The sequence below is a fragment of the Moschus berezovskii genome, chromosome 6 (assembly GCF_049115385.1).
Source record: "Moschus berezovskii isolate FMDL1 chromosome 6, NW_MosBer_1.0, whole genome shotgun sequence".
NCBI lineage: Eukaryota > Metazoa > Chordata > Mammalia > Artiodactyla > Moschidae > Moschus > Moschus berezovskii.
In genome coordinates, this window is record NC_142465.1 from 105,899,634 (window position 1) to 105,926,373 (window position 26,740).

The following is a 26,740-nucleotide window of genomic DNA, read 5'->3' on the forward strand; positions in this document are numbered from 1 at the left end:
TTTGGCAAAGTAGAGCAGGTGACATAACTTACATGATATCTAGAACTTTTTGATGTAAAATTCAAAATATAAATATATATTTATATAACTTTAAATAAAATTTAAAGCTATAGAATAATAAGTAACAAAGAAGGAAACAGTGTTAAACTCACCGAATACAGAAAACTGAAGAAACCAACAGGGGAAGTAAATTAAGGTTCTTCTCTCATTATCAAAGGTAGATAATGAAAGGATAGCAAAGGCAAACACAGAAAGTGAACAGATCTACTGCAACAACGACCCCATATCTGATTCAAATCCAAGCTCTACTGTTTCTCCACTGTGTAACCCCAGAATAGTTACTGAAACTCTCTGTGCCACAGGTTCTTTAAAATAAGAATAGTAGAAGTAATTCCTTTATAAAGTTGTGATGAGAATTAACTTTGTTAACATTAGTTCGCAAGTGCCTGGCAAATACTAAGCACTTAATAATTTTTAATCATCTCTGCCATCCATCTTCCTCTTTTGCACAAGGGAGACTGAGAGTCAGAATAACCAGAAATTTCCATTAGTGTAGGAAATACTACCTTGTTCAAAGCTATATCCCCCAGCACTATCTGGAATATAGCAGATACTCAATTATTATTATATTGAAACTTGAACTTGTCTCACCATGGAAGGGGTGGGACACACAACTTGGCATGTGGAATCTTAGTTCTCTAAACAGGGATCAAACTTTTGCCCCACGCATTGGAGTTTTAACCACTGAACCACCAGGGAAATTCCTCTCACCATTTTTTAAGACACAGAGCATGTGTTTTACTTAATGTCTGAAGACACACTGTCTAAAACAAGATGTAAATAACTCAAACACCAGAGGTAAATCAAATCATATTAACATCTAAGAAAAAGGAAGAACAGAAATTAATGAACTAAAAGCAAACTCCCTGGTTGGGGAGCTAAGGTCCCTCATGTGGCGATGTTCAGCCAAAGAACTGTGCTTCCATAATGGAGAAGTTATCACATTCGCCTCACACTCGAAAGGTCCTCAATTTGAAGCCAGGCAGAAACAGGCTTTCTTTTGGGGCTTCCCTGGTGGCTCAGACAGTAAAGAATCTGCCTGCAATGCAGGAGTCCTGGGTTTGATCCCTGGGGTTGGGAAGATCCCCTGAAGGGAATGGCTACCCACTCTAACTCCTGCCTGGAGAATTCGAGAGATGGAAGAGCCTGGTGGGCTACAGTTCATGGGGTTGCAAAGACATGACTGAGTAACTAAGACTAATTAAAAATCTAAATAAAAGAACGGCCAAGATAAAAATTGGTTCCTATAAAACTAACATGTTCATAAAAAGAAATATAATTTTTAAACTGAAATAAAGTTTTCTGCAGCAGTATCTAACAGATTGCAAAGGTTTATCTTCAACAGGCCATCAGTTCCGTTCATTCAGTCGTGTCCAACTCATTGCGACCCCATGGACTGCAGCACACCAGGCTTCCCTGTCTATAACCAACTCCCAGAGTTTACTCAAACTCATGTCCATTGAGCAGGTGATGCCATCCAACCATCTCATCTTCTGTCGTCCCTTTCTCCCACCTTCAATCTTTCCCAGCATCAGGGTCTTTTCAAATAAGTCAGTTCTTCCCATAAGGTGGCCAAAGTAATGGAGTTTCAGCTTCAGCATCAGTCCTTCCAGTGAATATTCAGGACTGATTTAAGATTGACTGGTTTGTTCTCCTTGCAGGCCAAAGGACTCTCAAGAGTCTTCTCCAACACCACAGTTCAAAAGGGTCAATTCTTCAGCGCTCAGCTTTCTTTATAGTCCAACTCTCACATCCATACATGACTACTGGAAAAACCACAGGTTTGACTAGATGGACCTTTGTTGGCAAAGTAATGTCTCTGCTTTTTAATATGCTGCTAGGTTGGTCGTAACTTTTCTTCCAAGGAGCAGGCATCTTTTAATTTCATGGCTGCAGTCACCATCTGCAGCGATTTTGAAGCCCAAAAAGATAAAGTCTGTCACTGATTCCATTGTTTCCCCATCTATCTGCCATGGAATGATGGGACCAGATGCCAAGATCTTAGTTTTCTGAATGTTGAATTTTCAGCCAACTTTTTCACTCACCTCTTTGACTTTCATCAAGAGGCCATGGTTCCAAGTGAATAAAAGTAATTACTTAATCTCCAGTTTCACCACTGTGTGCCTTGGGTTATTGGAATCCCATTCTGAAAAGGCAGTCTTAATTGATTTCTGCCCTATCTATGCCAAGTAACCAAGTCTCTGAAGGTCTATTGTTGGCAACATGCTCTCTGGAATTGATTTTTGTATTGGGAAAGCTTATTTGATTTGTAAGCAATTAAAATATCTCTGGTTAACTTGAGCAGGAACAATAATAATGTATGTATATAGGATCAAGCACAGAATTTTAAAAAAAAAAGAATGATGTAAAAACCAGGGTCAAAAAAAACACCAGGGCAATTCTGGGAATCCAGGAAGCAAGAAACAACCTATAAACACAACAAGGTGCCATACCAAAAATAGCTACATTCCAAAATTTCTCCTTCTATCCTTGAGTCAAACAAACTTTCATCAGGTCAAACATTTCAACTTTTTATTAAGGAAAATTCTAAATAGAAAATAAAAATATTATAATAAATCCAATGTACTATCACCTGCTTTCAAAAATTATCAATACATGCCCAAACTTGTCAGAGTAGTCTTGCTCATCCTTGTCCTCTTGATCCTTTTCTTTTCCCTAAAGGTAATTATTGTTGTTCTTGTTGTTTAATCTCTAAATCACGTCCAACTCTTTGTGATTCCGTGAACTATAGCCCACCAGACTCCTCTCTCCATGGGATTTTCCAGACAAGAGTACTGGGGTGGGTTGCCATTTCCTTCTCCAGGGGATCTTCCTGACCCAGGGATCAAACCCACATATCCTGCATTGGCAGGTGGATTCTTTACCACTGAGCCACCTGGGAAGCCCATACTTAGAAAATGATGGTTTCTCCTTTTATTATTTCTTAAACCAGCAAAAGTTAACACTCACGTATCCTGAAAAAATGGTACCACACTATAATGCCCTTTTCTTAATAATAATTTCACCTAAAAATGCTGTGTTTTATCAAGTAGATTTTCAGCATGTATTTTAAAATAAAGACTCTTGGGCACACACAGTTTTGTTAACTGCAACACAAAAGGCACTAATCAAAAAAGAAAAAGTATAAACTGTACTTACTTCAAAACTTTTACTGACCGGAAGATGTCATTAACAGAGTGAAAAAAGCAAGCCACAGATAAAAGATATTCATGGTACACATAATCCCATAAGAGACTTGTTCCCAAAATATAAAACAACAAAACAAAAAGATACACCTCAATCAAAAATGAGTATAGAGAGGATTCTGGGAAGATGAAGGAGTAGGAAGCATCAGGACTCTGCCTCGCTATCTAGACAACCACTGGTCAATTTGCTGAAGGACCACAACTTTCAGAAAAAGACTGGGATCATAAATGCAGTTATTTTTGACCAATTTCAGAACAGCAGCAACTACTCATCCCCTACTCTCTAGCCATACTGTGCACTTGGTTCTGGAGCAGCTGACACACCCTGCAGAAGTCATGCTGGGTATAACAGTTCAGTTCAGTTCAGTCGCTCAGTCGTGTCCGACTCTCTGCGGCCCCATGAATCACAGCATGCCAGGCCTCCCTGTCCAACACCAACTCCCGGAGTACACTCAAACTCATGTCCACAGAGTCGGTGATGCCATCCAGCCATCTCATTCTCCGTCGTCCCCTTCTCCTCCCGCCCCCAACCTTTCCCAGCATCAGAGTCTTTTCCAGTGAGTCAACTCGTCGCATGAGGTGGCCAAAGTATTGCAGCTTCAGCTTTAGCATCAGTCCCTCCAATGAACATCCAGGATTGATCTCCTTTAGAATGGACTGGTTGGATCTCCTTGCAGTATAAGGGACTCTCAAGAGTCTTCTCCAACACCACAGTTCAAAAGCATCGATTCTTTGGTGATCAGCTTTCTTCACAGTCCAACTCTCACATCCATACATGACCACAGGAAAAACCATTGCCTTGACGAGACGGACCTTGGTTGGCAAAGTAATGTCTCTGCTTTTTAATATACTATCAAGGTTGGTCATAACTTTCCTTCCAAGGAGCAAGCGTCTTTTAATTTCATGGCTGCAATCAGCATCTGCAGTGATTTTGGAGCCCAAAAAAATAAAGTCTGACACTGTTTCCACTGTTTTTCCATCTATTTCCCATGAAGTGATGGGACCAGATGCCATGATCTTTGTTTTCTGAATGTTGAGCTTCAAGCCAACCTTTTCACTCTCCTCTTTCACTTTCATCAAGAGGCTGTTTAGTTCCTCTTCACTTTCTGCCATAAGCGTAGTGTCATCTGCATATCTGAGGTTATTGATATTTCTCCCGGCAATCTTGATTCCAGCTTGTGCTTCTTCCAGCCCAGCGTTCCTCATGATGTACTCTGCATATAAGTTAAATAAGCAAGGTGACAATATACAACCTTGACGTACACCTTTTCCTATTTGGAACCAGTCTGTTGTTCCATGTCCGGTTCTAACTGTTGCTTCCTGACCTGCATACAGGTTTCTCAAGAGGCAGGTCAGGTGGTCTGGGATTCCCATCTCTTTCAGAATGTTCCACAGTTTATTATGATTAACAACCTGCCCTCAAAATATCTGGGATCTCTGCTCTGATGGCTGGATGCAGCTTCTGATCACAGAGGTGCAGACAAAGAGGCCACAGTACTTTTTGTTATACCACTCCCTCCACTGGGCTTCCCAGATAGTGCTAGTGGTAAAGAACTCACCTGCCAAAGGAGGAGACATAAAAGACTTGGGTTTGATCTCTGGGTCAAGAAGATTCCCTAGAGGAGGGCATGGCAACTCACTCCAGTATTCTTGCCTGGAGAACCCCATGGATAGAGGAGCCAGGTGGGCTTTGGCCCATGGGGTCGCAAAGAGTTGGACATGACTGAGTAACTGAGCATGACAATGACATTAAAAGAAATAAGGGGGGGCGGGGAGATAAATTGGGAGCAGATATATTTATATATAACGGATTCACTTTGTTGTATACCTGAAACTAACACAACATTGCAAATCAACTATACCTAATAAAAAAAAAATTTTAAGGGGGGAAACTACCTTAAAGATACTCAAAGAATGAAAAAAGGCAAGGAAACAATGTGAACAAAATGTTAATATCAGCAGACAGACACATAAAAGGAAACCAGTAAGTAATTCTGGAGCTGAAAAGAACAGTAACAGAAATGAAAATTGACGTAAAGGAACTCAAAGCGGATTCGAGCAGACAGAACAATCAGTAAACTTATGCATTGCTGGAGTCCCAGGAAGACTGGGGGGAGGATAATATTTGAAGAAATAGCAGCTGAAAACTTCTCAAATTTGATGAAAGATGTGAATATAAACATCCAAGAAGCTCAACAATCTCCACTTTTTGACAGGCACATGGTGAGATACACTATAATCAATCTTTCAAAAGACAAAGAGAATTTTGAAAAAAGCAAGAGACAAGCAAATCACATTCCATGGATCCTCAATAAAATCATTGGTGGATTTCTCATCAGAAACTTTGGAAGCCAGAGGATAGGAAGTTAATATATTCAAACTGCTAAAAGAAAAAACTGCCAACTAAGACTCCTATACCCAGCAAAACTCTATACCCAGCAAAACTCTAATTCAAAAAAGAGGCATTCAAAGAAAAGCAAATACTGAATGAGTTTATGAGCTGCAAGGTGAAAAGACAGGACACTTGTCAGTTAACTCATAGTAGTATGCAAAAATAAATCTCTCAATAAAGGTATATAAATAGCGTTTATTATTATTTCTCCACTTAATTCCTCATCTGTTTCCTCACCTATAAAATGATAATATTACCTTCCTCAAAAGATGGTATGAGATTTAAATAACTAAAAAATATACAAAACGTGAAAAAAAAAACCAACTAGGAATTCCTGGATTCATATGATGTACATCAATGAAAAGTCTTTAACATAAAATTAGATTCAATGTTGTGGGGAAACAAGTTTCTCAAGGTTTTATCATGTTAAGATGATAAAGGTAGTATTTGTGAATGACAGCGTTGGAGAGGAAAGAGATACAGGGCTGTTGTGTCATGAAAATGTGGGGCCCTAAGAACCTGATCCAGGACAGTTTGAAGTTAGAATAGTTGTGGCTTGGAAGGAAAAAGCAACAATATTCTGTGGTATAAATGGCTCTTAAGAATGGATAAAAAGGTCAAAAGGCAATGTTACGGAGACAAAAAAACTGAAATAAGATTGTTTTAGGGGGAAAACATGGGTTCAGTTTTGACAGACTGGCACGGAAACAGTTGAGAACAAAGTAAAAATGTCCATTAGGCACCTAAGAAAAAAACAAGCACAACGGTTTTCAATCTATGAAACTTCTGAAAAATAGCGATTTTCTACCTCCCAAATCTTTCTGTAAAGTGCCTATTTGACAGAAGCTAGGTCACATGAGGAACACAGGGGACTCTTGGAAATGCAGCCTTTAGTATTTCAACCTTTAAAACACAGAAACATACACCAGAAGCCTGTGGAAGCTGTGTTTAGTAAGCTAAATACCACACTGTCCTTGAGATCTCTTCTCACTCAGACTTCAAGAACATGCTTCTAACACAAAGTATCTTGAGTTTTTATCTTCAACAAGTTGTATGGACCTTACAATTATAAAGTTGTAAAAGCATGTAATAGATACTAGATAAAAGATTTCAAGGGAAATCTATCTGTTATAGGTAAAGGAGGGTGCAGTGACATCCAATTCCTTTCATAATAATTTTACATTTATTTGTGTGATCAACTGATTAATGTCTAATTTTACACACCACACCAATTAACTAGCACAAAGTGGGTACTTAATATTTAATGAAAGAATGACACACACTCTACCCCAGATTTTTCTGAATCCGTGTAAGGTGATGGAACTGGGCACATGTATTAAAAAAAAAAAAAACTGGACTGAAAATAACATGGTATGCATCTTTCTTCTAAAGGTAGTTCAGTTCAGTTCAGTCACTCAGTCATGTCCGACTCTTTGTGACCCCATGAATCACAGTAACTACTTATTAATTCAAGTGAAATAATTTAGAAATATTTCTAATGCAGTTATTTGTAAAGAAACAATAACTGCTGAAAGATAATGAGAATGCAATAAAAAATGTTAAGAAGACTGAGATAAAGAGTGATTGTTTGCTACAAGATTCTACTTACTTAAATCCAAGATATCACGGTATAAATGAGGCAAGATTTTGGATCTATTATTAACTAGCTTATGAATGAAATTACCCTACAACAACAGACCTGTACTTTGCCTTACTATTGTGTGAGCTCAGTTGCTCAGTCAAGCCCGACTCTTTGTGGCCCCATGGACTGTAACTCATCAGGCAAAAATACTGGAGTTGGGTGCCATTTCCTCCTCCAGGGGATCTTCCCCACCCAGGGATTGAAACCACTTCTCTTGCATCTCCTGCACTGGCAAGTAGATTTTTTACCACTAGCGCCAATAACCACCTCTCCCTAACAAAAGTGACCAATTTAGCTGTAACAAATCCTAAATTTTCCAAAGGTAAGATGTCCTGAAAGATTCCTGAAAGACAGTCCTAAAGAATTTCTACATTTCCAAAATATCTTCCCCTAGTAATCCAAAAACAATATGAACTATTAGAAATATTTTTTTAAAACTCAGTTAAGACACTTTTATCCATTAAAAATACTACAAACATTTTACACTATACATACAAAGTATTTGCTAAAGAAAAAAGAAAAGAATTGTACATGTATTTTGATTAATTTACTAGAAGGACCCCTGACTAGAGTACAAATTCCTTTAGAGGCTGAACTGACTGAAAAACAAGGCTTTTTAAAAACTAGAAAAATAATGGAAAAAAATTAGTAGGTTATCTTTAACTTCCCTCACAACTATTTAATAAATAATACAATAAAGGGTTTAATAAATACTGGTGTTTTCATTTCTTCTGTAAGATATACTAGATTTTTAGACTAGATGATACTTCAGTTCAGTTCAGTTCAGTTCAGTCGCTCAGTCGTGTCCGACTCTCCGCGACCCCATGAATTACAGCACGCCAGGCCTCCCTATCCATCACCAACTCCCGGAGTTCACTCAGACTCATGTCCACAGAGTCGGTGATGCCATCCAGCCATCTCATTCTCGGTCGTCCCCATCTCCTCCCGCCCTCAACCTTTCCCAGCATCAGAGTCTTTTCCAGTGAGTCAACTCGTCGCATGAGGTGGCCAAAGTATTGCAGTTTCAGCTTTAGCATCAGTCCTTCCAAAGAACACCCAGGATCGATCTCCCTTAGAATGGACTGGTTGGATCTCCTTGCAGTACAAGGGACTCTCAAGAGTCTTCTCCAACACCACAGTTCAAAAGCATCAATTCTTCGGCGATCAGCTTTCTTCACAGTCCAACTCTCACATCCATACATGACCACTGGAAAAACCATAGCCTTGACTAGACGGACCTTTGTTGGCAAAGTAATGTCTCTGCTTTTTAATATATTATCAAGGTTGGTCATAACTTTCCTTCCAAGGAGTAAGCGTCTTTTAATTTCATGGCTGCAATCAGCATCTGCAGTGATTTTGGAGCCCCAAAAAATAAAGTCTGACACTGTTTCCACTGTTTTCCCATCTATTTCCCATGAAGTGATGGAACCCGATGCCATGATCTTTGTTTTCTGAATGCTGAGCTTCAAGCCAACCTTTCACTTTCATCAAGAGGCTTTTTAGTTCCTCTTCACTTTCTGTCATAAGGGTAGTGTCATCTGCATATCTGAGATTATTGATATTTCTCCCAGCAATCTTGATTCCAGCTTGTGCTTCTTCCAGCCCAGCGTTCCTCATATTGTCACCTTGCTTATTTAACTTATATTTAACTTATATGCAGAGTACATCATGAGATGATACTTAGTAATGATAAAGCCTATTACCAGATTCTTTGACCTAATTATTCCTAAAACAAAAAGAATCACCAAATTCTAGGTAAAAACCCAAACCATTACTTAACTATAGACTTACCCAGGTTTCCTTGTTCGACTGTTAGCACCAACTCATCCATCACCACAGCCCTAAAGTCCAGTTCCTCCTCACAACACTTGGCCTTTAACGCTCGTAAGATCTCTTTTTGGGGATAGTCTTCCCTGATTCGACGATCTGTCAAGAACCACAACTTGGCAGCCACAGAGCTACACATCTTGATCTGCTGTTCTTCCTTTCTTGGGATTACTTCGTCCTGAATATAGACCCCTCCTAGATGGAAAAGAAAATACACATACAAAGTAAATCAAGAAATCTTTTTTTTTTCCTTTCACACACACAAATAAACACTACAATTATATACTAACCATAAAAAAAAAATAGGAAAAACTATATCCCTGTATCTTTTCCATCACTACAAACTTGAAAAAATAATGTACATTTATGCAGTTACTGTTCAACTGCTTTCCTTATTCCACATATGTATGTATAATTTGCTGGGCTTCCCAGGAAGTGCTAGTAGTAAAGAACCTGGCTGCCATAGCAGGAGACACAAGAGATTCGGATTCTATCCCTGGGTCGGGATGGTTCCCTTGAAGAGGAAATGGCAACTCATTCCAGCATTCTTGCCTGGAGAATCCCATGGACAGAGGAGCTTGGTGGGCTACAGTCCACAGGGTTGCAAAGTTGGACACGACTAAGCATACACAGCACATGTAAAATTTATTATAAACATCTTTATAGGTATGTTTATTTTTTTTTGGTATGTTTTAAAATAAGACGGTTGTACCTATATTACTAGATGAGCATCACTACTGATGTCAATCACCATTTAATCAAAATAAAAATTGAGAATGTGGCGGAAAATTTTTAAATAACCAAAATAAATGCCAAAGCTCTTCGGTAAAATTTATTTTTCAGTCAAGAGACAGCATGATCTTACTCAATGTTTTTATTCTATCTTTAAATAGAATGTTTACTAAACAAACATAGCTTGTTTACTAGAATGCCACCAAAAAAGAGAGTGCTATATCCCAAGAGTTTATATCATGAGTAAGGAAATCATCTTCATGAAAAGTAGCAAAAAGTTACAAGTTTTACTAACACGCATTAACAGGTGATTTTAACAGATAAAAATATTTCTAGTATTATTCCATATGACATGGCAAGACTAACACAAAAGGAAAGAACAAGGGGAAGCAACGGCCCTACAGATGAACTGCTTCATAGCAGCTGGAACTGGTTTCCTGTGTACCATTCGTGTGCTTTTGCACAGTCTAAACCAGAAGGGCCTGCTCTACAGATGCACCAGTAAGAGCAGAACATCATGGGACAGAGGCACTACCACACGCATACACACACAAAACACTCATACCACCCACTCTGTCAAGACCTTGAACCATCCTGCCTACCACACTCACCCACCTGCCCCAGGACCCACAGTCTCAAAGGCATCAATCACTGGATACCAGGAAATAAGCAATCAATTTACACACTAGGAATATGGAATGTGGCCTTCCAGACCAGTGGAAAAGGTCTCACTCAGAAGAAAAAGCTCCATAAGTCATATCAGAGAGATGCCCAGTTTCCACTGAGAGGGAAACTATTAATATAAAAACGCCCTTAAAGTGTTTACAATGGGGAGCTTTTCAAACACCCACTCATTGACCTCCAATACTCAATACCTCTGTGCCTCCACTCACGCTGAAGTCTTGACCACTGTCTGTTTTTATGATTGATTTCACTGCATGAAACTGCCCTGCATTACTAGTTCAGTTGTGGCCCCAGGAGAAATCAGGATGGGGCTGTGGTAGCAACTAGTGGGAAGCAGTTACGGTAAATCAGCTTTCAGGAAAATGCCCAGGCCACAAGAGTAATACACATGATGCTTCCAATGATTCTATAATCACACAACAAAAGGCATCCCAAGTACAGTCTCATACAGTCTTGCAGACTCCTAAGAGATGATGCTTGTGCGCATATCCATCTTGTCTGGCCTCATAGTCACAGCTCTGATAGCCTCATGTAGTAAAGTTTGGGTGTTTCTATGCTGGTACACGACCAGCAACTAACTACGTGCTCAGATTAGGCTCCCTATCTCTTTTCATTTTCTTTTTAATGAAGAGGCTCTAAATCCTCTTGCACCCAGGGTTCTAAGAAAGAAAACGATGTCCCCTCTCTGTCTGGGTGAGGTGAAGCAAAGATTGCCACAATTGGACCCCAGCTTTTCAAGGAGGGGTGCCTGAACCCCCTAATGTAGAAATGGAAGAATGCTATTACCCTGCAGAAGAAGGCAGAGACTATGTTGATGATGTCAATGGCTATGGCTCCTCAAAGCCCACCTAAGTGGCAGACAACATGGGGATTGTCACCCTGTGCTGCACTGACATATCTTCATGCAGAATACTTAAAAATCTTCAGAATATTATGTTATACCCTGGTTTTCTTGTAAAATCTTGCAGAGGTATGTGGCAACACTGTGTTCCAACTCAGTCTTCCTGTACACCAAGTCAATGGCATCACCAGGTTATAAAAGGCAAAGTGTGAGGCTTAACCATCCTCAGCTTACTGTTTCATTGGTGTTGGTATTTTCAAATGACACCCGTCTAGATTTTTATCTACTACAATCTCAGTCATCTCCAGAGACCACTTATCACCAGGGAGTGAAAGGGTGCAACCTCTTCTTTGCCCAATGGTCCACTCCAGTTTTCATAGGAGGGTAAGTGGCTCGGTGCTCAGGGATGCTCCTGCTACAATGGCTGTTTGTCTTTTTCAGGCTGTTCCATTGGGATCGACATCTAACCATGTGACAATGTAACCCAGGAAACAGGCCGGTGAAGATGCCAACCACAAAGACATAGGCTCTGTGTCCTCAACTGTCCCCACCCATATAGCCCCTCCTGGCCTGAGGCCACCAATGCATTCCTGTAGGCCAGAGACCAATAGATTGGTGTCTCCTCCCCTATTATTTTAAAACATCTATTATTTTTCCCAACCTCTTAACATGAAGGAAAATGATAAAAAGTCAAAAGCATAACCATAAATCTACACAGCCTAGGAGCCCAAAGTATGACAATAAAAGGACTATCTTGAAGTTCAAATCATATTCACTATTTTAAAAGACAGGAGGGAATTCCCTGGAGGTCCAGTGGTTAAGACTCTGCTTCCACTGCAGGGGGCACGGGGTGAATCCCTTTTCGGGTAACTAAGAACTTGCAAGCTGTGCCACACAGCAATCAATCAATCAATGACAAGAAAGGGTCCCTTGTAAAATAAAATGGTTTCCCCATTTTTCTCTGACATTTAACTAAGTCTGGCTACCCAATAACATATCTGTATGAGAAGAGTTTATTCTCCAAAAGTGTAAGATAAATACAGCATTTACAAATGTCCACATACACATAGGAGCTTATTTTTCCTGTTAGAATGTAAAATCAGATCTACTAACTCTCATCCTCTTCATCTAAAAGTACCAAGGAAAATGATACATAAATATCAGATACTAAGTGAATGCTAAAATAGTGTTTTTGAAATAGAGGAAATTTATAAAATTTAATTTTATATTAGAGATAGTTTTCCTGTGAAAATTATGGATAAGCACACCAATTTATCTTTATCTGTTATCTTCCAACAGTCCAGGCAAGGCTAATTAAATGAGAATCCTAAGATGGTTCATTCATTTTTCTTGAGAGGCCTCTTACCAATGGTAATTATTCTGCTAAGGAAAAAGCAAAATCACAGTCTACCATCTGATAATATTAAGGACATCTCTTACTACTAGAAAAATTCTTTATTCCAGATAAGATACATCAAATGAACTCAGAATAAAAATACAGAAAAGGAAAAAATGTTGAAAAATATATATATACACTTACATAAAAAACAGGATTTACTCCACTTGGCAGTTACTACAGATGTGCTTTCAAATGACATCATTCTGTCCTGGATGTGAAATACAGGAGCTGGATTCGGTTTGTACAGACAAATAAATGTGTGAACAGTCAGTCTTTGCCTATTATCTTCTCTAACTCTTTTTTCCTGACAGCTCTCCTCCTGTACATAATCACCAGGGCTTCATTCTTAAATCTTTCTTTCCATTCTCTAGAAAAGTCATTCTCAGCTCAGTTTCAACTACTATCATTGACCTACTAAATATGTATTTCCAACCAGGAGTTCAACTGAATTTCAGATCCTGCTTTAATATGCCTAATGGGCATTCCTAACCCAGTGCCTCCCACTACTGCCTCAGTTAAGCAAGCAAAAAACTATAGTACATATTTATGAATGAATGGATTTGCACAGTTCCAAGCCATGCTGTTCAAGAGTCAAGTATGTGTGTGTGTGTGTGTGTGTAATAATATATATTATAAACAGATGATGTAATAGAATCACAATGTTTAAAGATGTTGAATGACAAGCCTTATCAAACTCCAAACTGAATAATAATTACTTTAAAACTGAAAGTTAAATGAACACTACTTCAAATTAAACCTTGGGTATTACTAGTCAAAGCTATGGTTTTTCCAGTAGTCATGTATGGACGTGAGAGTTGAACTATAAAGAAAGCTAAGCGCCGAAGAATTGATGCTATTGAAGTGTGGTGTTAAGAGAAGATTCTTGAGAGTCCCTTAAACTGCAAGGAGATCCAACCAGTACATCCCAAATGAAATCAGTCCTGAATATTCATGGGAAGGACTGATGCTGAAGCTGAAACTCCAAAACTTTGGCCACCTGGTGGGAAGAACTGACTCATCTGAAAAGGCTGATGCTGGGAAACATTGAAGGCGGGAGGAGAAGGGGACGACAGAGGATGAGATGGTTGGATGGTTCACCGATTCGATGAACATGAGTTTGAGCAAGCTCCAAGAGTTGGTGATGGACACAGAAGCCCGGGCACACAGAAGTTCATGGGGTCACAAAGAGTCAGAAACGAATGAGTGACTAAACTGAACTGATTACAGTAACCATTTACAGATTAAGAAATGTACGTTAATACAATTAAGAAATGCACCTATTTTTTTATTCAGTTCAGTTCAGTCGCTCAGTGGTGTCCGACTCTCCGCGACCCCATGAATCACAGCACGCCAGGCCTCCCTGTCCATCACCAACTCCCGGAGTTCATTCAGTGATACTAAACAGCATAGCCTGAATTTCCAAAGATGTTCTTTCAGCCCCAACAACCTCCCTCCAAATCATACTACCCACCTATACTGACTTCAATTAAAACTTTTAACACCTACTTTGTTATGCTTAAGGTTTTTAACCAAGGATCTGATTACCAATGTATTTCTCTAAATAAATTCTAATGCTTCCTTCCTTCCCCCCAAACCCAACAAAACACAATTTGGGATATATAAAAGAAATTTATCCTTTTTCCTTTCCTTGTCTTATCCAAAAGTCTCTATAAGAGGTGGGACTGTATTACTGTTACAAATAAGAGTGGGAATAAGAGGCAGAGGGACAAAAGCATTAAGGATGAAAAAAAGGAAGAAACACTTTAGTATGTATATGTTGTGGTGGAGGGTGCGATTTATTAAAGGTACCGAAAATCTAGAGCCTCTCGATGACAGTAAAATAGAAGAGTGAAAAAGCTGGCTTAAAACACAACATTCAAAAAACTAAGATCATGGCATCCAGTCCCATCATTTCATGGCAAACAGACGGAGATAAAATGGAAAAAGTGACAGACTTTCTTTTCTTGGGTTCCAAAATCACTGTGTATGGTCACTGCAGACTTAAATTGAAGAAAATAGAGAAAACCACTAGACCATTCAGGTATGACCTAAATCAAATCCCTTATGATTATACAGTGGAAGTGAGGAATAGATTCAAGGGATTAGATCTGATAGAGTGCCTGAAGAACTATGGATGGAGGTTTGTGACACTGTACAACAGGCAGGGATCAAAACCATCCCCAAGAAAAAGAAAAGCAATAAAGCAATAAGGCTGTCTGAGGAAGCCTTACAAATAGCTGTAAAAAGAAGAAAAGCAAAAAGCAAAGGAGAAAAGGAGAGCTATACCCATGTGAATGCAGAATTACAAAGAATAGCTAGGAGAGATAAGAAAGCCTTCCTCAATGATCAGTGCAAAGAAATAAAGAAAAACAATAGAGTGGGAAAGACTAGAGATCTCTTCAAGAAAATCAGAGACACCAAGGAAACATTTCATCCATAGATGGGCTCAATAAATGACAGAAATGGTATGCGCCTACAGAAGCAGACGATACTAAGAAGAGGTGAATACACAGAAGAACTATACAAAAAATATCTTCATGATCCAGATAATCACAATGGTATGATCATTCACCTAGAGCCACACATCCTGGAATGTGAAGTCAACTGGGCCTTAGACAGCATCACTACGAACAAAGCTAGTGGAAGTGATGGAATTGCAGTTGAGCTATCTCAAATCCTAAAAGATGATGCTGTGAAAGAGCTGCACTCAATGTGCCAGCAAATTTGGAAAACTCAGCGGTGGCCACAAGACTGGAAAAGGTCAGTTTTCATTCCAATCTCAAAGAAAGGCAATGCTCAAACTACCACACAATCGTACTCATCTCACACGCTAGAAAAGTAATGCTCAAAATTCTCCAAGCCAGGCTTCAGCAATACATGAACCGTGAACTTCCAAATGTTCAACCTGGTTTTAGAAAAGGCAGAGGAACCAGAAATCAAATTGCCAACATCCGTTGGATCATGGAAAAAGCAAGAGAGTTCCAGAAAAACATCTATTTCTGCTTTATTAACTATGCCAAAGCCTTTGACTATGTGGATCACAATAAACTGTGGAAAATTCTGCAAGAGATGGGAATACCAGATCACCTGACCTGCCTCTTAAGAAATCTACATGCAGGTCAGGAAGCAACAGTTAGAACTGGACATGGAACAACAGACTGGTCCCAAATAGGGAAAGGAGTACGTCAAGGCTATATATTGTCACCCTGTTTATTTAACTTATATGCAGAGTACATCATGAGAAACGCTGGGCTGGAGGAAGCACAAGCTGGAATCAAGATTACCGGGAGAAATATCAATAACCTCAGATATGCAGGTGACACCACCCTATGGCAGAAAATGAAGAAGAACTAAAGAACCTCTTGATGAAAGTGAAAGAGGAGAGTGAAAAAGGTGGCTGAAAATTCAACATGCAGAAAACCAAGATCATGGCTTCCAGTCCCATCACTTCATGGGAAATAGATGGGGAAACAGTGGAAAGTGACAGACTTTATTTTTGGGGGTTCCAAAATCACTGCAGATGGTGACTGCAGCCATGAAATTAAAAGACACTTGTTCCTTGGAAGAAAAGTTATGACCAACATAGACAGCATATTAAAAAGCAGAGACTGTATACGAGACAGCAAAAGAGACACAGATGTATAGAACAGTCTTTGGGACTCTATGGGAGAGGGTGAGGGTGGGATGATTTGGGAGAATGGCATTGAAACACGTATGTTGTCATATGTGAAACGAATCACTAGTTCAGGGTCAATGCATGTTATAGGATGCTCGGGGCTGGCATGCGGGGATGACCCAGAGGGAGGATAAAGGGAGGAGGGAGGTAGGAGGGGGGTTCAGGAGGGGGAACTTATGTAAACCCGGGGCAAATTCATATCAATGTATGGCAAAACCAACCAATATAATATTGTAAAATAATTTGCCTACAATAAAAAATAAATTAATTACATAAAAAAATAGGTTTTTCCAATAGTCATGTATGGATGTGAGACTTGGACTATAAGGAAAGCTGAGCACTGAAGAATTTATGATTTTGAACTGGTGGTGTTGGAGAAGACTCTTGAGAGAGTCCCTTGGACTTCAAGGAGATCCAACCAGTCATCCTAAAGGAAATCAGTCCTGAATATTCATTGGAAGGACTAATGCTGAAGCTGAAACTCCAATACTTTGGCCTCTTGATGGGAAGAACTGACTCATTTGAAAAGACCCTGATGCTGGGAAAGATTGAAGGTGGGAGGAGAAGGGGATGACAGAGGATGAGATGGTTGGATGGTATCACCGACTCAATGGACATGAGTTTGAACAAACTCCAGGAGTTGGTGATGGACAGGGAGGCCTGGCGTGCTGCAGCCCATGGGATTGCAAAGAATCAGACACAACTGAGCAACTGAACTGAACTGATTGTGACTGCAGCCATGAAATTAAAAGATGCTTGCTTCTTGGAAGAAAAGCTGTAACTAACCTAGACGGCATATTAAAAAGCAGAGACATCACTTTGCTGACAAAGGTTCAATAGTCAAAACTAAGGTCTTTTCAGTATTTGTGTATGGATGTGAAAGTTGGACCATAAAGAAGGCTGAACACCGAAGAATTGATGCTCTCAAATTGTGCTGGAGAAGACTCTTGAGAGTTCCTTGGACAGCAAGGAGATCAAAACCAGTCCATCGTAAAGAAAATCAACCCTGAATATTCACTGGAAGGACTGATGCTAAAGCTGATGCTCCAATACTTTATTATTTATTACCCTGATGCAAGGAACCAACTCATTGGAAAAGACCCTGATGATGGAAAGGATTGAAGGCAAAAGGAGAAGAGGGCGGTAAAGGATAAGACAGTCAGATAGCATCACCAACTCAACGGACATGAATTTCAGCAAATTCCAGGACAGTGAAGCCTGGTGCTGCGGTCCATGGGGTCTGAAAGGGTCAGACACAACTCAAGAGATTGAAAAACAACCACAAAAGAAAATGAATGATAAAATGAAAATCTAAGAAGAGTCTCAAACAATCAATTAGTAGTGTTAGACCTGGGGGCTTCCCTGGTGGTCCAATGGCTAAGATTCTGCTCTCCATGCAGGGGATGCAGATTCAATCCCTGGTCAATCCCACATGCCACAACTAAAGATGCCACTTTTCGCAACTAAGCCCCAGGGCAGCCAAACCAATGAATAAATATAGTTTTCTCAAGTGTTGTACGCCTGTTACCCCATTTCCCACTAAACGACTGTCCCTTTGAAACTTGTAGAGGTACTTCCTCTACAATCTCATCCTTTAGCTAAAATGCCATTTAAACAATAATATCACTGTTTGGACACCATTTTCATCAGCACATTAACTTGAAGATAGACTGAAATGCTTTGAAAGCAGGATCAGGAGGTTAGGTATTAATCAAAGATAACAGTGATAAAAAAGAAATGTATGACAGTCCCCTCAATATTCTTGAAAGAGTACACCCAAAAACAGAGCAAATAACTACTTTTCCAAACTTTATATGACACATTAATTCACTCTCTCTCCATATAGCTCTTTAATCTATGATACCCCTTTTTTAAAAATGTATATACATAATTTGGGGGGTGAAAAAATGAGAGGATAGCCATTTTTCTGTACAGACTCAATAGGGACCCTCATCAAAAGACGTAAGAAAAGCAGTAAAACACTGACTGTCTACACAGAAAACAATGAAGGTAAAGAAAGGCAACACTTTGGAATATATAAACAAGCATCTATAAATTCCCCTTTTTATACAAAGAAACATATGTAAGACAAAAGCAAAACAATGCATACAAGTGGGGTTAAAAACATTCTCCATTTCTAGTTCACAAAACATTTCCCACTTTGCTTTTTTTTTTAAAGACTTGTGTTGCTGTTGTTGTGGACTATTTTTAGTCTTTATTGAAAATTTGCTACAATATTGCTTCTGTTTTATATTTTGGTCTTTTGATGGAGAGACATGTGGGAGTTTAGCTTCTCCACCAGGGATCGAACGTACACCCTCTACACTGGAAGGGGCAGTGTAACTGCCAGGGAAGTCCCTATATTTTGTTATTTAATCTTCACACAATTATGTGAATGTCACTTGGTCCGCACATAATTATGTGAGAAACACAGACATAACATATCCCATCTTAAAGGAATGACCTGCCCAAGTATCACAATAGCAGACCCAAGACTAGGATTCAGGTTTTTTAATTTCTCTTAAAGATTTCGAAGGGAATTTAAATAAAGAAAATAAATCACTTTTGAGTGATTACATGTACCAAATATGATATTAGACAGTTTATTTGTATCTTCTCATTTAATCCTCACAATCATCCCCATGACACATTATCATCATCATTTGGCAGGTGAAGCTAAACTAGCAGAGAGGTCACTTGTCTAAATTAGAAAGAGAAAGAGCCCAGAGTCACTTCAAATTCAACATACTGGATAGCAGAGACTGCCACTTGTCTCCCATTATCCACTATCTACTTACTGATCAGCAATAATGTATCTGATATTCAGCTGAGCAAAGTGCCATAGGACTAAGAACCCTTATTTGTATTCCCTAGGTTTTCTCGAAACTAAAAATGATCAAAGAGCACTGAGTCACAGTACTGCACTCCAACTTCCAGGAAGCATACTAAAGGGATGTACTCTTCCTTGGTCCTTGCACCATGGTTGTTATGTATCTCTAACATCCACATGGAGTAAGTCAACTCTAAGAAAAGCACAGCTACATGTTAGAAGAACTTGACTGCACAGCACCATAAACTGTTTACTATCTCTTTTTTATGAGGAAGAAATAAGTTTAACTTATGTCAAAGATATCTGGGGATTCCTTTATAGTCAAAAAAGATAAACTACTAAATATACAAAACTAAACATTCAATTGCATAATACATTTAATTAATGAGTGTCTACTATGCACTTTATCTGAAGACACTGAAAATCATGGTAAGAAATGAAGTTCCAGCCCTCAGAGAACTAAGAATGACCTGATGTTAAAATGTCATGAATAAGAAAAAGTGTTCAGCATGACTAAACACTAGGAAAATGCAAACAAAAACATGAAACTACCTCACACACAGGATGGTTTCTATCAAAAAGAAAAAAAGAACAATAACAACAGAAAATAACAAGTGTTGAGGAGGATGTGGAGAAACTGGAAGCCTTGCAAACTGTTGGTGGGAATGTTAAATAGTGCAGCTGCTATGGAAAACAGTATGGCAGTTTCTCAAAAAATTAAAAATAGAATCAACATACAATCCAGGAATTCCACTTTTAGGTACATACCCAAAAGAACTGAAAGCTGAGTCTTAAAGAGGTATTTGTACACACATGCAGCATTATTCACAAGAGCTCAAAGGCAGAATCAAGTCACCTTTATGCCAGATGAATAAATAAAAATGCAGTATACAAACAATGCCTTTGAAAGATATAAGATTCTGTTTCATGCTTAACATGAATCTTATGCTACAATACTAGAGTACTCAAACTCACAGAGACAGACAGCATAATTATGGTTGTTAATGACTGGGGGACTGAGAGATTGGGGAGTTAAATGTTTTATGGGTACAGGTTGTCGATAATGCAAGACAAAGAAAAGAGTTCTGGAGATGGCCATGGTGGTGGTTGCACAATATGTGTGTACTGAATACCACTAAACTGTTAAGATGGTAAAATTTAGGTGTATACTATACTGTAAAAAGAAAATTGGAAAAAGGAAGAAAAAATTGTCATGAACAAATTAACATGCAAATGTTCACACATTGCCAACTAAAGGGCCTGAAATGCTAACTTTAAATAATCTGTAGGTTAGTTACTAAAATTCCTAAAATACTTTGTGGTATAAAGAAAATCTATGTTTTCTCTGGAATCCAAATAACATTTCTAATGATTTCACTTAACAGAGAAATGTTACATCAGAGTATCTCTGGAACGTGGCACAAAATTTCAAAAATGCTCCTGAGATGCAATGCACAGTACAGTTCAAAGTTCATCACATTTAATATGTTAAATGTTGGGCCCTCTTTCCAAATTTTCTTTCTGGACACTATGCTGAAAATAACAATTGGGAAACCGTTAATATATTCAAGAAGACCTTATAGATATGGTTAATTACATCACATGTCAAAGGAATAAGCTAACAACTGAGAACTCCAAAACATCAGGAAAGAATTCCAGTGCTGGTATAATTGGGCAAACTCACATGTATTTTCAAGATCCAGTTTTCTGATAAAGTATCAAAAGACTGAAATAATGCCAAATACGGGACAGCAGAGCAGTAAGACAGAACAGGTCTGATCTTACACAGCCAATCCATGCCCTATCTTTGTATTTCTAATAATATGAAGGTAAGAGCTACTTTGGCCACCTCATGCGACAAGTTGACTCACTGGAAAAAGAGTCTGATGCTGGGAGGGATTGGGGGTGGGAGGAGACGGGGATGACAGAGAATGAGATGGCTGGATGGCATCACCGACTCGATGGACATAAGTGTGAGTGGACTCCGGGATTGTGGTGATGGAAAGGGAAGCCTGGCGTACTGTGATTCACGGGGTTGCAAAGAGTCGGACATGACTGAGCGACTTAACTGAACTGAACTGAAGAGAGAGACAGAGAGAAAGGAGGACTGTTAAGAAGCTGAACAGAACAAAAACATTTAAGGGGCAGTTTTTGTTTGTTTGTTTGTTTTTATCACATTTTGTGGTTCACTGTCACTTTTGAAAGGAAGGTAGTAAAAAAAATTGGCATAACAATATTCACACAAATTTGTTCTGCTAATTCATTAATTCACAGATAGAGTAGACACCTCAAGACATTGAAGAGAGAAGTGACTGACAGGGCAAAGGACAGAGAACAATGAATGAAATTAAACTATACACTTTATGAGGACAGAATCCCCATCTATTTTATTCTCTACTGATATCCCCAATAGGAAGCATAGAGAACCTCAGAAAGGACAGGGAGTTACTTTAAAGGAGTTTGTTATACTCAAGTATAACTGGAGATGAAAAAAACATAGCTATTTTCAATATTAAACACCAACACCACACAAACTGTGCCACACAATATCTAAATGTAACTGTTAGAAATGTAAGCTTTCAGTTCCTCACAAGAAACAAACAACCCAAACCTACTACCACTTCCCATCCTTGGTATATAACTGATATTGAAATAATTACTTTTGTTAACAATTAAAGTAGGGGCTAGGGTTAGGGTCAGAAAGGAGAGGGAAAAAGATATAAGCAGATGGGTTCCATGCAGACCAGACTCTAAGGGAGTAGAGCTGGCTAGCTCTGTGGCTTTTGTCCTCCAAGCCAATTTTGAAAGGGAAAAAACACTGGAAAAGAAAACACTGAAACTAACACCACGGCATCAGTTACCATGAAGCCAGAAAATCAGTCCTCTTCTGCAAGCCAAACATTTACACAGATATGTACGGCACATAAATCTAAAGAATATAATATACAGATATTTGTGAAGGCATTATTTCTTAATGACCCTAAAAATATGACAAGCAGGAAAATTCCCAAGTACTGAAAGACAATTTACCCAACCTCTGCGCCTAATCTCCCCTATTCAACCTCTCTTGAAACAACTGCACATGCCAGTACAGCTAACAATGAATAATACTACTTTTTTCATTATCCTTATCATAATCTACTCCCTCAATTAAATAACATTTCTAAAGGTTCTTTTCTCAAATGCTTATGACAATCCCACTTGCAGAGAGCACTCTTCAAAAACTAACCAGCCATAAAGTTTCTACAAATCTACATCACTTAAGTACTCCCCCACCAAGAAAACAGCTATCAGCAAACAACATACAATAAAACTCAATTTTATCTCCCTTTGTGGGTTGTTCATGGGTACATAAGTTCTTTCTTCACCCATTTTCTGTATTTAGCTTTCTGTCTGCTCCCCAGAGGAAAGTGTTATGTCCCAAAGTGTGGAACAATTCATTCTGCTCTGTGCCATTCCCCTGATCTGGCCCAGTGTTCAGTCCTTGAGGGAGGAGAGAGGACTTGAGTTCACTCTAGTGACTTATCCAGTAGCAAATTCCAGGTGACTACAAATAGGGGAAAGTAAGAATTGGGAGATAACTTGAAAGGTATGTTTCATCTTGTGTCCCAACAAACTAATGTACTAAGCTTGGTTGGTGTTCAGAGGAAAAAAATGAATCTTCACTTTGGAACTTTCTTTGCAATATGGCTAAGACGTGTTAGAATATTTATAAGATACAGCTGGTAATTTCCCTCTGGTGAGCAAAAGGGGACAAAATGAGAAGGGAAAAGGGAGGGAAAAGGACAATTTCTTGTTGTTACTCTCCCCTCCATCCCTAGGTGCCATCATATTCAAGATGAAACAAGACAAATGATTAACTTATCCAACCAGGAATTGGGCTTCCCAGGTTCGATTCCTGGGTCAGAAAGATCCCATGGAGTGGGAAATGGCAACCTACTCCAGTATTCTTGACTGGAGAATCCCATGGACAGAGGGGTCTGGAGGGCTGTAGTCCATGAGGTCGCAGACAAGAGCTGAACACAGATGAGCACTCATGGATATCATAACCAGAAATTAAGATCAGTGGAATTTTAGCTGGTAGCCACAAGTCTTGAAGTTTGATATTTAACAGCTCCTTACCCCCTGCAGGGAGAAAGGCAAGATGAGAAAACTGGCTCTTGACCAAGTAGAGGACTCTCAATGTGACTGAACAGAAGACTGAATTTTCTGTTCCCCTTCTTGGCTCTCAGAATCACAGACTGCCCACCTCCCCAACAAGCAGACTTCAGCATCTGGGGGCAAGGATAAGAGAAGATGAGAGAAAACAAGGGAGACAGAGCAAGAAAAACATCAGCCATGTTGCCAAACTAACAACTAAATCTATGACGTGAAAGAAGGAAACTAATAGCTAACCAAGACAGAATGGAATAAACAAAAGATCACGTCAAAACAGAACAGGCCTCCTCCCCTTTGACACACCAACCAAGTAACATCCAGTAACCAATATAAAAGAAGTTGTAACTGTAACTACCTTACAACTATATGAGAGCCTTTCATTCTGAAAGTTAGAAAATAAATGGTGACTCTTCATGACTGAAATTTCAGAGGCTGTTTTTAATCCAAATGAATATTTTAAAGTGTTTGGACAATCAACTGTTTTTTCAACGACCTTGAAACTATCCGATGTTATCAAAGTGAGGTTTAAAATAAATAATATTTAGATTTTAATGGTTAGTTAAAAGTTAAGTCGTCCATAAACATAATCAACCTAGCAAGCCCACAAAAAGAAAATCTTCCATATTAGGCTGCCCAGTTTCCATACAGATTTCAAATCTAACCCAACTCCACAAAGATGTGGGAACAAGTCTGGTAATTAATGGGAAAACAGCACAATGAAAGAATTTACAAGGAGGTTACATGGAGCACGGTTAGTATAAAAATCCCACTCCCAGAAGAGAATCAACGCCCCATCTCTATTCACACACAGACGCGGGATAAAATAAATCTGCTACCAGAGATAAGGACAAATTAGTAAGGCAAATCTGAAGTTATTATCCTCTTAACTATTTTGTATTTATGGGGGGAGAGGGTTAAAAGATTTGCATCATGGTCAAATGCCTTTAAAAAAAAATCACGACAAGCAATTAAATGTCACCCCATTCTTATCCAGAGGACTGTCAAAAGGAAAAGAGGGAATGGCTGTCACTCCTTCTAAAACGTAACGAAGAAAACGTGAAATCAGAACAGAATTAACTGCAGGACCATCACCACCCCCGCCCGCCTCGGTCTGACACCACAGGAATCCGTCTGAAGGCACCAGGGGCGGCAGCGATTACCGGGCTCCCGGGGACAGGTTAGCGCCACGCGTGTGCGGCTCGGCCGCGCCTTCCCGGGTCACCACACCCCCTCGCCGCGGGGCCACCGCACTGCTCCGCGCCCGAAGCCGCCGCCGCCGCCGCCTCCCTCCCTCCCTCCAGCTTCCGCACCGGCATCCTCAACCCCTCTCGGCGCGCACGCCCCGCCCGGGGTCCGCCTCGCGCCCGCCGCCCCCGGCTCTGAGGCGACCACCGGCCTCCACAAGACTCCGTCCCCGGCGGCCCCCCGGCCCCGGCCCGCTCCTCCGGAGCACATTCCGCCCCAACTCGGCCGCGGTGGGCGTGGGGGTGGGGGCTGAGGCGGAGGGCGGGAGCGCCGCCACCTCTCGCCACGACCCCCGGGGAGGGACGCGCGGGTCCAGCTCACCTGGCTCGGGCGGCTCCTCCCTCGCTCTCGGCCGGCGGCGCCGGGCTGGGGGCCTCTGAGGGCAGCGCGGGCGGCCGGGCGGGCTGGAAGTCCGAGAAGGAGGGGAGGGGAAGGGGCGTCGGGATGCCGGGAGCCGCCTCCTTTCTCCGCCGCCGCCGCGGCTCCAGCAGCCAGGCCCGACGCCCTCGCCCACTCACCCCCCGCCCCCTTGCTCACAGCCGCGCGGTTGGTGCGGCCCTCCCTCACCCCCACCCCGGCACACACACTCACCCCCGGCCGCTCCTCACTCCCTCACACTCCCTCACTCGCCTGGCGTGCGCGCGCGCGCGCGACCCCGCTCTCTCTCTCACAGCGCGCGCGACCCCGCTCTCTCTCACAGCGCGCGCGACGCCGGCGGAGGCCGCCCCGCGCTCCCCGAGACCGAAGCGCCGCGCACCGCCCGCCCGCGTGCCGAGGACCCGCGCGCGCCCCCGGCCCCGCCCTCCAGGCGCCGCTGCGGCGCGGCCGCGGGCCGGGGGGCGGCGGCGGGCGAGCGAGGGGCTGAGCCAGCTCGCCCGCCAGTCGAACCCGGCCGAGCGGATCTGACACCTGCGTCGGGTCCCGCCCCTCAGGCGCCCCGTCCCCATTCGCAGCCCTCGCGGCCGCTGGGGTCGAGGCGAGGCGGTGGGCGCGCGCGCCCGGAGGGCCATGGGAGCGCGAGGGCGCGTCGAGGACGCGCCTTCCCCACCCTCCCCCAAACCGTCCTCACTGAGAAAGGGAAACCGCTGGAGGGGCGAGGTCTGCTCCCAACTCGAAACAGCGTGGTGATCCCTTTCGTTGTACACACCCTCCCCTCCCTCACAGCCCCTCCTCGGGCCCCACTTAGTCCACCCCGGACGCGGTGGGCGGCGTGCGTGTCCGCCCCTCCGCGCCTGCCGCCCGGCCCCGCCCACCGCCCGCGCTCCCCTGCGGACCCCGGTCCCCGCGAGTCCCTTCAAACGGTGGTCTCCCCGCCGGAGGCTGGAAGCAAAGATCTGGGGACAAAGATCGTAAATACCTCTGAGGTCTTTCTCCCGTGTTCAGAGTAAGGACAATGCCTCTGTATAGTGTGAGGCCAATTTTTAACTACATCCTATGTTCTCAGGGCATTTGGCAGGTTTTAAGATGCAGGCGGGGCCGCGTGGCAAAGCCAGCTCTACCTCTTAGAAACCAGTGTAAACCTTGGGCAAATGAAGTTACCTAACTTTCTCTGAGCCTTTGTTCTGAACGGCGTATGTTCCAAGGTTGCTGTGAGAATGAAATGTGATAATACGCTTGAAAGCATTTTGTAAATTCTCAAGCTTTGCGTAAAAAGGAATGTTCACTTCAGTATGTTTCTTCACAGTATGGCTTAGAAGGGACAGATTTTTTTAAAAAGATGGTGCTGGTAATTTCACGCTGGTGAGGAAGGTCCAAAAACTCCTCTGCAAAGGAGCCTAAGAATATGCTGCTGCTGCTGCTAAGTCGCTTCAGTCGTGTCCGACTCTGTGCGACCCCGTAGACGGCAGCCCACCAGGCTCCTCTGTCCATGCGATTCTCCAGGCAAGAGGACTGGAGTGGCCTGCCATTGCCTTCTCCGCCTAAGAATATGAATCTGTTGAAAACAACCCAAATGTATGTTGAAAGGTGAATGGGGAAGGAAGATGTGTATAGGTAGGAAGGGATACTATTCAGCCATAAAAAAAAGAATGAAATAGTGCCCTTTGTAG

At 41.3% G+C, this 26,740-nt stretch overlaps 1 protein-coding gene across 6 annotated transcripts in view; it reads right to left on the bottom strand.

Annotated features, from left to right (window-relative positions):
- RIMKLB (ribosomal modification protein rimK like family member B) overlaps positions 1–26,136 on the bottom strand; it is a 49,864-nt gene extending 23,728 nt beyond the window's left edge. For 3 of the 6 annotated variants that reach the window (XM_088837366.1, XM_055394496.2, XM_088837365.1), the window contains exons 1-2: positions 26,050–26,136; positions 9,092–9,322 (exon numbers count right to left, since the gene is read on the bottom strand). In XM_088837366.1, the coding sequence (XP_088693492.1) occupies positions 9,092–9,266 (175 nt within the window). In that variant the 5' untranslated portion in view covers positions 9,267–9,322; positions 26,050–26,136. Of the gene's footprint in view, positions 1–9,091; positions 9,323–12,924; positions 12,949–25,013; positions 25,295–25,761; positions 25,889–26,049 lie in introns of those variants that run through there. The other 3 variants (XM_055394497.2, XM_055394494.2, XM_055394498.2) reach the window with 3 other exon arrangements.
- Positions 26,137–26,740: the final 604 nt, after the last annotated feature.